Source organism: Acanthochromis polyacanthus, chromosome 22, assembly GCF_021347895.1.
Source record: "Acanthochromis polyacanthus isolate Apoly-LR-REF ecotype Palm Island chromosome 22, KAUST_Apoly_ChrSc, whole genome shotgun sequence".
Classification (NCBI taxonomy): Eukaryota; Metazoa; Chordata; class Actinopteri; family Pomacentridae; genus Acanthochromis; species Acanthochromis polyacanthus.
In genome coordinates, this window is record NC_067134.1 from 20,479,969 (window position 1) to 20,492,620 (window position 12,652).

The 12,652-nt window shown below is 41.8% G+C and overlaps 1 protein-coding gene across 1 annotated transcript in view; it reads left to right on the forward strand.

The window, feature by feature from the left end:
• The window catches only part of zeb2b (zinc finger E-box binding homeobox 2b), a 105,086-nt gene that overhangs the window by 81,111 nt on the left and 11,323 nt on the right, over positions 1 to 12,652 (forward strand). Inside the window, 3 exon segments of the mRNA XM_022189315.2 lie at positions 5,539 to 5,607; positions 9,454 to 9,642; positions 11,431 to 11,645. Coding sequence (XP_022045007.2) covers positions 5,539 to 5,607; positions 9,454 to 9,642; positions 11,431 to 11,645 — 473 coding nt within the window.

Sequence of the window (12,652 nt, forward strand, 5' to 3'; positions counted from 1 at the left end):
AATCTGAATATTTTTAAATAGAACTCTATTTTTTTCCACTGCTAGCTTTTGTTCTGTGGGCTTTACCAGATGTGCGAGCTTCAGGTGAGCTGTCAATCACGACAACCACCACTAAGCTGACTTTCGGATACTTTCTAGCGAATGTGTGCACATCCTGCCACTCGTGGTATCATCTTATGCCGTAAACCCCACCCATCTGGTGCCCGAGTAGACTTAAACAAACCCCACAAAGCGCTCGGCAAACAATGCTTGAGCCAGGTCTGACGGTGAAGCCCTGATGATGCTCCCTCAGCAGACAGACATGATAAACAGTTTCTCTGCAAGCGGCGGAGACCATTTGGTTCACGCTTAGAGAAAAGTCCTGCTCTGAGCCCAACAACGAAAAATATTTACAGTAATGTATAACCTCGCTGGGGGGGGAGGGGGATGGGGGGGGGAGGGGGATGGGGGGGGGAGTTAAAAAAAACCAACAAGCTGCAGAAAATGAAAAGGAGGTGAGATTGATTGTTGGTTTTCTGTGCAAGAAGAAGCTGCTCCATCCCGGCAGGTGAAACGTCCCCAAACTTGACTGACTTATCGTCTTTTGTTGAGCAACTCCTATTGCTGCCGCTCCAGTCACGGATGCTTGAAAGATAAATACTTTTAATTAGGGGGCAGGGTATAATCATTAAAGGAAGCCAGACTGCTGCAAAAAGTCATTAACAATCTTAAATGAAATTTTTATTTTTATGATAGCCATTTACATGTATAATAAGAGTCAATGATTCTTGGAAGCATGTGACAGGAACAGAGTACGGCGAGAAGTCATGTAAGACAGCCCATTTAAATGAGCCGGGCTTTGCTATTCATTTCTGCTAATGAACTAGCTGTGCACGGCGCCGAAAAACGGGGGAACATTCAGCAGTCTTAAATTTTAATATGGGGGAAAATTGCACATTTATTAGGGATGGAGGAGAGAAAAAAATCTCCTAAATAACAGTTCGTATCCTTAAGGGGTGGAGGAAAGAAAGAGACAGTTTGGTAAATAAATCAAGATAAAGGATAAACAAGCTGTCATTGCATACGGTAATTGTTTATTTGATAAAGACCTGCGGTGCCATAATGTCTGTAATTCAACTATGTTGCAATTTCCAGATAATACGCTTCTTGTGTGATAAAGTGTCTGACATATTTCGGAGAGCAAGTCAAGTTCATTAGAGCGTTTGGGAGTCTCTTTCCCAATCTTGCGGGTGCTGTGTTTCCCAGCCTGCTTTTTCTTTCTCTTTTTTTTTTCTTCTCGCGGTGCCTAAGTGTCTACAGTGATACCTCAGCACATAACTTAGGCCTGAGATAAGTTAGCACCCGCCCTCCTTCCTACTCGGACTGATTTGGCCGTCACTCCCCCTATCAACAGTTTTTTTCTTTACACAGGTCTTGGAAGAAAGTGCGAGCGATTTTGGCAGAATTCGCTGCAAAAAACAAAATAAAAAAACACGAAAAATGTCGCCTCGGAACAGAAACATGCGCCGCCGGAGCTCGGTTCGCTGTCACTTTCAGAGAAAAAGTTTATCGGCGAGCCACAATCGCAGTCTTGTCCTTGACATTCCTTAATCCCACAGCGAGGCTGGATGGACACGATGTGCTGGAAAGCATGACATCATTATCACTGACAGACATTTTCAAATAAATCACCTGCCTCTGCCCTCTTTAAACTCCTCCGGCTCTCGTTCTTGGGCGTCTGACTCGCAGAAATCCCACCGTGGAAGCGCTCCATCCTCCAGATTTGAAAACATCCTTCCTTTCTCTCGCTGTTTTCTCTTTTTTTTTTGCCAATTCTGGCCTTCTGTTTCTGATCAAACAGTGGTTCTTGTTTTCTTTGCACATCTATCAAGTTTTGCAGCTATTAAGTCGTCGTTTTGAAAACACCTTCCTACCTACCTACCGCATCCAGGAGTTTCCCGTGTTTTTCAATAAGTGCACTGTTTGAGATGCCCGAGCGGCCTGCCAAGAATGAAACACGCTGTATTCTTTGGCTGGAAAACACCAAGAGATGGAACACTGACACAGAATATCTGCTATTGACAACTTCGCCGCTAAAAATACCCCCGATTGGCTCTCTAATCCATTCTGAAACGCTCCGACTGGATGAATGAGGCTGAAAGGCACAAAAAGGGCCGAACTTTAAAGCTGCTGCTGCTGCTGTTGCTGCTGCTGCTGCGGTGACCGGCCATAAAAATAGGAATGTTTTCAAAATAAACAGCATCAGAGCTGCTATGAAAATAGGCAGAATTACAGTGAAGCCGAGGTAGTCTGGACTCCTCCTGAGCTCTCCGACCTCAACATCACTCTTCAAGGAGGTGTGTACCTTACCGCCTCAGGTCTCGTGTGATTTACTGCTGCGAAAACACACTTTTCCCCCCATTTAGCGGACACGTTTCATCCAAAAGGCTTTCCACGACCGAGAATAGGCGCATATTTGTGGCATAAATGGATCCAGGGGAAATCAAATACCTTTTTATTTTATTTTCAACTGTGGCGATTTTTGTGATAAAAGCCTCCATAGCATCCTTTTCTTACTATAGAGCATCCAGCTGGCTACAATGGCACTTTGTACCCGTCTGAATGCAGGACTGGCATGGATCTGTGCATGCATGTGTGCCAGAGGCCAAAGCTGGAGGAGGTGTATGTGGTGTTAGCCTACCTCCTACTGGAAGCAGCCGTTCCCTCCCTCCCTCCACACCACAGATAACAAAAGTTCTCCAAGGTAAATAGGGGAGAGTGAAGGGCCAGCTAATCCCACTGGTCATCCCTTTGCGTCACACCCAAAGTATGCAGTCAAATTTGATTACCCAAAGCAAACACGGTGCCTACGAGGACGAGGGGAGGTTTTCATACACGCTGATATCTGATACTTGTGGGTATATTTTAATCTGTGGTGGAGTTTTTTTTTTATCTGTTTTGTTTTGTCACAGCTTAATTTATGTTGTTTAAAACCCATTTATTTTCCCATACTGCGACTGTGGTTTCAATGCTGCTTGGCAGACGTGCAATCAAACGTACAGCAAAAAAACAGAGGAAAGTTAAACTAGGACATACCCCTCCAGAGGAGCCTGTCATTATTCTCCCCAGCCATTGACAGGGGTATTTATCATTTCACCGCAGAAGCCAAATCTTTAATTTCAAGCAAACCCCTGAATTGCGAGCCTCAGAGAGCATTCCACAACTATTAAGCCCATTGTTTTCGAACTAAAAATAAAAAATTCTTGTTGCTTCTGGCTTTTGTGCCGAGTAATGTAAGCAGGATAACATTATTATCAACAATACACCCACCACCTTTCCTGTATTATCTCAGCCAGGTTTCTCTAATGTAGGCGCTCATCCTGGTTTAATAGCCAAGGGATAGTCAGATGCATCAGATCCTGCTGTCAGCTGGTGGAAAGAAAAAAAATCACAATGCAACACTTGTAGCGTCCTTGCAGGAGCAGCAGAGCAAGAACAGATGCGTGCGAGGAGCACAATGCAGGTTTTCTGTTCCTATTTTTTTATTTTTTATTTAATACAAAGGCCCCATGTTCTCGGAAGCACCTTGATTTAATTTTTACCGACGAGGCAGGAAGGAGGGACGAGGGGCTTCTTAGGCTGATTGTCCAGTCAGTGTCCTCCTGTGGAGAAAGTGGGTTTGTTTACGAGCCTGTCAATCCACGGCTTATTTACAGCCGGCTCACCTGTGCCAGGACAATATCGGCCCGTCTGCACAGACCGGCTGCCATTATCCTGATTGGCAGTAAGAACTTGTTCTGTTTAAACCGATGCTGGACGCTTAAAACACTTCTAGGAAGCAGGGTTTGTCTGGGACGAAGGAATCGTGTCAATAAAGCTAAAATTATGACATATTTCTGGTTAATTTAACATTTTTTAAGAAAATCTGATCAGTAGAACTCTGAGATCTGGAAAATGGCAGCTAAAGCGTTCATAAAGTGTTCAGTATTTAAAGCTGAAATGGGATTCTTTCTTTGTGCTCTCAGAAAAATGATTCCTGAAAGTACCATTGCCAAATTAAGGACACAGTTTCACCTGTTTTATGTGGTTCTTTAAAGTACTAAAAGAGTTATTTGGTAAACTGACAGGTAATACACTCAGACCTGCTAACAGGAAGTCAAAAAAGAACACAGTTTAAGAAAGAAAGATGTTCTTTAAAGAACTACCAATTGTGTTTTAAAGAAGCATCAAAAAATGGTTCCTTAAGAAATTAATAAATTAATTTTGGACAAACAGCTCCTGGAAAGAACCATGTTTAACCATTTCTTAAAGAAACCTTTTCACATCTGCTTCTACTTTGACAAAAGTCCTTGATCACCGTTAAAGTAATTCTAAAGCAACAGAAGTCATGTAAGAGTTGGATCCTCAAAGAATCTTTTAGGAACATGCTCTTTAAAGAACAATTTCTATAAAAGAACCCCTAAAGGTGTCTCAAAGAAGCATCCAATAATGGCGTTATTCTGCAAGACAGTTCTTGCTAATAAGTCTTGATACTCATTATATTAAGGTGTAAGAAGAACTTCTCTTCTTTTGTTGTAACAGACCTAAGGCTTTGGGTTCTGAAAATATTGCATGCATTATAATAGAAGTTCTGCAGATTCTTACATTTGAGGGGTTTTTTTGCTTCAAAATGCTTATTAAGTCCTATTATGAGAATAGAACCAGGTGGCTCCACAAACGTTCCTTAAAAGACTTACTTTGGAAAAGTTCTTTATGGTGAATAAAGGAACCATTTCTCATTGGTTCTTTGAGGCCTGTTTTTTTTAGCTTAAAGATTCCTAGATGTTCCCTGTTGAAAGTTGAAGTGTGTCTCTGGTTAAAGTGCACTTTCTCCTTCAGCTCTCTGTGTACGGCTGTGAAATAATAGCTTCCTCCTGTTTCACCTCACCAGAAAACATTAATGTTTTGGCCCCACCCACCTGAGGTTTACCCCAACCAATGAGGTTATTTCTGCCTCTGAGAACTGTTTGTGCAACTAAAACTCTACATTTGTGGTCAGGGGTTGTATTCTTTTTAAGTCCAGGAGCAAGGCACTAGCTCCGCGCCAGGCCCTTGTGGCCGATCACAAAAATGTGCGCGCTCACAATGCTCGCAGCAGCTCCGGATAAAAGCGTCCACCAAATGACATGTGATAAAACAAGCGTGATCCTGCATGCGGAGGATTGCAACAGCGTCACAGCCAGGGAGTAATAAGCTCAGCCTGCGTGTTGGCTGGAGCTCTATGATTGCTCAGGTGGATGTGTTCCGTGTTGTATTTAATCGCTCTGTTTGGCGATTGAAGCTTTCTTCGCCTCCCCCGCTGCTTGTTGTCATGTTAAAGGTAAATAAGTCACTGTCTGGCCCAGATGATAGCATTCATTAAGCATGCCGAACAAAGCCGTGGCGCACCGCGATGCACAGCAGTGCCTTTATTGCTTCCTCCATACCTTCTTCTTAAAGGCCTCATTGTCAGCGTTTGTGGGGTTGCTTGCTACACCGAGACACTCACCCTCCCCTCTCTTCCTTTCTGTTTCTCTGCAGATGAAATAAAAGATGATTTTGACACCCTGGGGCCTGATGCCACTTTGCAGACGGTTGGAAACGGTACAGGTGAGTCGAGTAAAGATGTTTTTGCTCACCGTGAACTCATTTGTCACTGCACCTCTGTAGAGGCAGTTACAATGACATGAAACATTTAAAAAAAAAAAAAAAAAAAAGACAAAAGACATTCTTAAACCTCTATAAACCAGGCTTTTTTTTATTACACCAGGCAGCACATCATCTCTAAAAAAAAGATGTTTAACAATGCAGGATGAATCTCCCAACAACTTGCTAGTATGTTTTAGTTTCCATACTTTAAAAAAAAAAAAACTGCTCTGTGTAAACACAGCCTGCAGTTCAACCGGTTATTCTCTGAATTTTTATCACATAGCTGTTACCACTTGTGCCAAGGAGCGGAGATTTTTGTTTGTTTTATACAGAATTTGGTTTCTTTTTGGCCACATTTGCAAATTACATGTGTCAAAGGAAGTGATTTTGATTAAACATGCTGATTTTGAAGCTTAGATTTGATTAATTTTCCCAGAGAGAATCTCATGTCACAAATGATGTATTCAAGGGCTTGCGGAAAGTTGAAAATCCACCAAATTCTTCAGTTTTTACACTTTTTGGCTTTGATTAAGAATGTAATTTTGGCGATTTTTTAAAAAAAACATTGCATTTCTTTAAAATCTGCCAAGGTTCAAGGGTTAAATTGTCTTTTGCCCCACTTGTTAAGCAGCAACAACCTTGAAAACATGTTGCTTTTCAGCTTCTAACCCTTTTCCCATTCAACCAAATCCTGAGTTTTCCTTCTCAGATTGTTTTTTAAAACTGTCTTTAGAGGTAAAATTAACAACAAGCCACAAGAGAGTCAAATAGCCAAGTGAAATTACCCTTCGCAGGTCAAAGTGTGATTGTTCCAACTGGACTAAATCCAGTCCAAAAGTTCTTTTTTCCCCTATGTTTATGTTCTTTTCAGCTGCTTGAAGGGTTGCAACTCCAGGTGGGAAACCAATCCAGTGACAGAACAAACACATCCGCAAATTTCGAGGCGTAATTAAAAGGAAATCATCTTGTGCTGACTCACAAACCGCTGAGGCGAATCTCGCCGCGTTTATAGGCAGCTAAAGTGATTCTAATTTTTATAACCTCTGATTACACATGCTACTTTCGGCCCTCCCGGTTAGCTAAGCGTTTCTTCTGGTGGAACCGAACCCTATCTGCCATTTTTCATTAAAGCCGCCAGAGCTGATTTGCAGCCGCACACCCCTCCCTTCCATGATATCATCCTGGCCGCCCCGACAACTGGCTGGGACGCTGTTCTGGTAAACCAAACGCACCCCAGCAAACGCCACGCAGCCCGGCCTCAAAGCTTCAGCTCTCATTACCGTTACGTTCTGCTAGTGTTTTCCTCCTCGCTTTCCCTTTCTTTTTCTCTCGAACTTCTGCAAATATCAAGCGCAGCGAGTGTTTTCCATTTCGGCTGCTTGCTCAGAGGACTTTTGGAAACAATACTGTGGCACCGCTGTGGAAGCTCCCCGCCACCAGATCACATGTGATTCCGTTTAAAGACATGAAGCAGTTTGATCACGTCCCCGGTGCCAAAGCACTCTTTGATCCAGGTGATTTCCTCCTTCGCTGGAGTAAAACTCAGTTGCTTCTCCTTAAAGACGCTCTTTTCTTTTATAGCTTTTGTGCAGAGTGACTCAGACTCTGAACCTGTGAGGCTGTTAAACATCATTTTCAGTTCATTCTGCTGCTTTAAAATGTGATTTAACTGCACTTCCATTGATTAATCCCAAGAAAGTGTAAAACTTGCTGTATTAAATCAACCAAACTTGAAAAAACAAGTTCAATAAATAAGTTGAACCAACTAGTCACATAGAAAGTAGTTACAGATTCACTTTACTTGTACATTTTTGTAAGTTTAAAGAGTTTTTACTTCAATTATCAGTGGAAATCTCAGCTGTTGAAGCCATTTTTTGTGAGTACAATAACAAGTGAGATCAATTTTAGGTTCACAGGTGAAAAAAATAACTGAATTTAACCTGATTATTATGAACAGAAACAGCTAAAACAAAGATTCACAGCACATTTCTACCACGTCTGTCTTCTCAAACTACCAAAACCAAGAATTTTTATGTCTTGTCTCCTTACAAGCTAGTTTTGTTAATTATAAATGTGTTGTTTTTTTTACTTGAGTCAACTCTGAGCTGTTCATTCATTCAACTCATTACTTTAACACTAAATTCTTCAAGTTTCTGAGTTTTTAAGTGGTCTGAAAATTCAAAAAAAAGAAAATAAAACTTGAAATTAACAAAACTTATATTTGCATAAAACAAATTAGAAAAGATAAGTTGATTTGACTAAATTATATGATGTTTTACAATTTTCTATGCTGATTTGTGTGTAATATGTTTGTTTTACACTGTAAAATGTAAATAAAAGGAAATTTAGTCATATCAACCAATGTATTCCAGTTTAATGAATGTAAAAATTATGATTTCTGCTAATATCGAGTTAATTGAGCTTTGAACGTCTTAAAATATTTCTGTGTTAATGCAATAAGTAAAGTTTATAAGAAACAAAACTACCTTCTAACGAGCCTAGAACACAGACTGAACACAGACTCTTGTTTTTTACAGTTTCTAAAGTGGTCTGAAAGTAAAAAAATGAGAATTTTTAGGTTAAATTAACTAGAAATGAATGAATATACTCAAGTATTTACATTAGGTAAACTGGAAAAGATGAGTTGATCCGGCTAAAGTCCTTTGTCCAGAAACTGAGCCGCACCTTTTCGTCAATCATCAGTCAATCATCACAACACAATTAGCTTGGCCACAAAGAATCATCTAATGAGAACACTGTAAATTATGCTATCACGGTTATCAAAAGCGATCCATTGGCACCCATGACATTTCGGTGCCATTTTTGACATCCAAATATCTACTACCTTGACCTTTTGCAAATTGGCCCGCAAAGTCATCACCGGCTAACAAATGGCTCTTTAAACCTCACCTTGGCTCTCAGTCTAAAAGCCTAATTAACAGAGGATGAAGTCTGATGAGACGTCACTCGTTTTTTTTTTCTTTTCTTTTCTCCAAACAGCCTCCAGAATCTCTCCAGGTTGTAAACAGTTCTGTGAAAGTCGGCCGTCCCCTCGACTAATGAAGGCTGCTGATTTCTTTTAGCTCCGGTTTGTGTTTTTGGAGGCAGCTATCTCCACGCTGCAGCTTAAGAGTTTCCCTGAAGAGAAGGGACTGGGAAATGATTTGAGAAAACGACGCATTGTGTGGCCTCAGCACTTTGGCTGGCTTAAGATACATTCTGCTCAGCTCTCTCGCTCTCTCGCTCTCTCTCTGGTTTTCTTCTTCTTTTTTTTTGCACTGGTTTGTGGTTTGGCCCTGGTAATCTGTTCAACACAGAATCAACAAAAGCCACAGCCTCTTGATTGACCTTCTATGTGAAAGTCGATACAAAGAGACGTGGCTCTGTTGCTGATTAAGCCTCGATTGTGTATATGTACATGTATGTGCATGAGGGTGTCATTCTTTTTTATTTTACAACCCTAAACTCAAAATCTGATTTTATGTCATGGCTAAATTGGGTCAGCGAAGTTTCCCTTACGCGTTGCTCCTCGGCAGCTCATAGTAGCACGTTTATCTCTGACTTTTGGCCGGATTAAGTTACAATTCTTGTTTGAGCCGACATGGCGTGACAAGCAAGCCCAGTAATTTAGATGTATGCTCCCCAAAGCACTGCTGTAATGTTTTAGGGTGGCTATCCTCATCGCATTTCCACCAAGATGTTCCCAATATCCTCCTGTAAGACATTTCTCTGGGGAAGAAGTGAATCCAATTTATTCCTCCCCCTCTCTATCTCCTCCTCTGCTCCCTTCCTCTCTCCCTCCTCCAGTCAAGAGCGTCGATTGCACTTCAGAGTTGGAGGACTTCTTCGCCAAGCGGAAGCTGGACGATGGCGACAGCCACGTGGTGAGCATCGCCGAGTACCTGCAGCGTGGCGACACCGCCATCATCTACCCAGAAGCCCCAGAGGAGCTGTCCCGCCTGGGAACGCCGGAGGCCACCGGACCAGAGGAGAACGGTACGAGTCCTGTCAGGGGAAGGTGGGGAAGGGGTCAAAGGTGATGCTAAAAATGAAAGCAGCAGCATTTTATTAGTAGAGAATATATTTAAGATGTAAAGTCAGAGCAGTTTTCAACACATTTATTAGATTAAAATTTCGTATCATGAATGTAGGTCATTAAATTGGGAAATATTGAGAATTTAAGGCTTTTATTTTGAAATTATTGCACATTTGCTTGCATTAAGACTGCATCCAGCCCCTAAGAATGAGCAGTTTTTTGCTCGTCACATTTTTCTTCACTGCTTTAAGTCCTGCACATCTATGGAAATAAAACAACCATGACTAGAAGTAGAGGAAGCTAAAAAATAGTCTTTCATGCAGTACAACCCTGTTATAATTCTATAGATCATAAAAAAAGATCAAATAAATGTTACATTTCTTTTATTCTGTACTTTACAGAAATTCTAAATACCTTGAATCAACACATACATAATTTTTCCAGAGTCCACAGTTGTTGCCAATTCTGGATTAAGAAAGAAAAAAGGTTACTGTACATACTATAAATGTTTTACATTTTTATGTCTCCGTACTTGCAACTTGTGTCTGTTCTCTGTAAACACAGCCTGCAGTTCAACCAAAAAACCTTTGCATTTTTGTCACATAACTGTTGTTTGCAGCTGAGACACTAATGGCTTTTTTGTTTGTGTCAATGAGTGCAGAATTTTTATTTTTTTACAGAATGTAGTTAACGTGAAGGGTTTATTTGTGGCTAATTCCTAAATGAGACATGATTTTGATGAAAAATCAAGATTTTTAGCCTGAATTTGGGTATCTTCGTGACTGAAAGATGAACATCTGCCGATTCCTTCTGTATTTTTATGGTTTCTAGCTGTGATAAAAAGTGTAATTGTGGCAATTTTTTAGGAATGATAACATGCCATTGAAGCACACTAGCAGGCTTTGGGGGTCAGAGGGTTAAGCAGTAAAGCAAGACGTTAGCAGAGCAACATCCAAGTGAAAATTACAGGATAAACATAGAAATGTAGTCAGAAATGCCAGTTAAACGGCAACACCTCTTGACCGTGACTTTGAACTTCTGTAGCAGCAAAACCAAATTCTTTAAATTGAGGTGTTTTATGACATCGACACCCAAATTGACAGTTTTAAAACAACATCCAGCCTTACATGTGGCCTAAATTGTGCTGCTTGCTCAGCTAACCTCCCAGCAAATGTTTCAACTCAAAAAAAAGAAAAAAGAAAGAAAGAAAGAAAGAAAGAAAGAAAGCTCTTCCCGTTGACACGACCAGGCAGCTGTTGGTCCCACAGATTCGCCGGATGCCTGGGTGTTTACCTACAGTCTTAAGCAACAGCTGGGCAGAGGGCTTGAAATCAGATAGCGCACCTCTGAAGCTCCCCAGAGGGAAAGAAAAGTACAGGGGGGCTGGAGGAGGAGGGCAGGGGGGGTTTGAACATGATTCATGCTGCAGACATGATGGATGTGTCAGCGCATTAAAAAGCGAGGCCCGTTTAAAGCAATTATGAAGGTATGGGGAGTTATGTGTGTGTCAGCAGCTCCGCTCCGTGTTGCCGTACATCCAGGATCATGTGCTGCAGGACGGAGGAGGAGGATGCCAGGCCCGACACTGCTGCTCTCATGTGGAGCAGATTGCACAGATAACTCCCATACCACTCTGGGCAGCCCGCCCGTTAGCTGCCATTGATTCGCTGACCTTTTGGCCCGCTTTCCCCTTCCCCTTTTCCTCCTCCCCTCTCCCCTCCCTCATCCTCCCGCTGTCTCCCGTGCAGACCTGCCACCTGGAACGCCAGATGCCTTCGCCCAACTGTTGACCTGCCCCTACTGCGACCGGGGCTACAAGCGTTTGACATCGCTGAAGGAGCACATCAAGTACCGCCATGAGAAGAACGAGGAGAACTTTGCCTGCCCCCTGTGCAACTACACGTTTGCTTACCGCACTCAGCTTGAGCGGCATATGGCCACACACAAGCCTGCGAGGGATCAGGTGAGGAGGATTTTCAATTTTTTTTCCCCTTTTTCTCTTCCATCCTGTCCCCCTGTTTCATTCCCTTCCTAATGCGCTCTGATCCCTCAGAGAAGAGAGATCATTTTTCTGATTGGCAATCATTATTAATTTTTCATGGCATTTTGAAGATGCAGATCCTTTAATGGTAATAACTTTAATTGAGGCCCTAAATGGTTTTTTGATGGCCCTCCCTGATATGATTTTCCAGTCTCGTGTTCACGATCGAATGATTGTGTTAATTTCCAATTTGGAAATTTTTATCAGCTCCTTAACTTCACTTCACTCCTGGCCTTTAATGTTCTTCGGGTGCAGCCTGCAGTCGCGGTACTCCATCAAACCCCACCCCTCCCTCCGCTTCTAATTTCATGCACTGCATAAACATCTGTGTATACTTGAATTTTTCTCCAGCGATTTATATCCTATACATCTGAGATATAATGTGAGTCCGCTGGCAGTTAGCATGAATCACCTTAAAGTCCTGCGAGGTGAAAACACATCCAGCAGTTCCGGGCGTTTAACTCGCCTGTCAGCTTTAAGTTGAAGATGCGGGCTGAGATAGATTGTGGCTGAAAAAAATTGCACGCTTTCAGAGTTTTGGCACATCAGGGGATAATTATAAGTTCTCAGCGAGCTAAAATTGGAGCTGTAAATTTTAAAGTAGATAGTATTTGTGCTTGGAAGGATGATTATAAGTGGAGAAATTGTTTAAAAAAATCCTTTAGTGATTTAAATTTTCTGCTCAGAAATCAGAAAAGCATAAAAACTGAAGTCTTGTTTTTTTGCCACACAGAACAGCTCCTTTAAAAAAATTATCCTCAACTTCCTTCGCTAGAAAAACCTTGTAATGCAAGTAGAGCTATAAAAAGAGAAGCCAGCCGCTCAGCCAATAACAGATGATATCATGTACCCTGATGCTTTGCGGTGTTCAGTCCCAGGTCGTGGGTGTTGTGTTGTGCTCTCTGAAGCGAGGATGACAGGCTCAGACT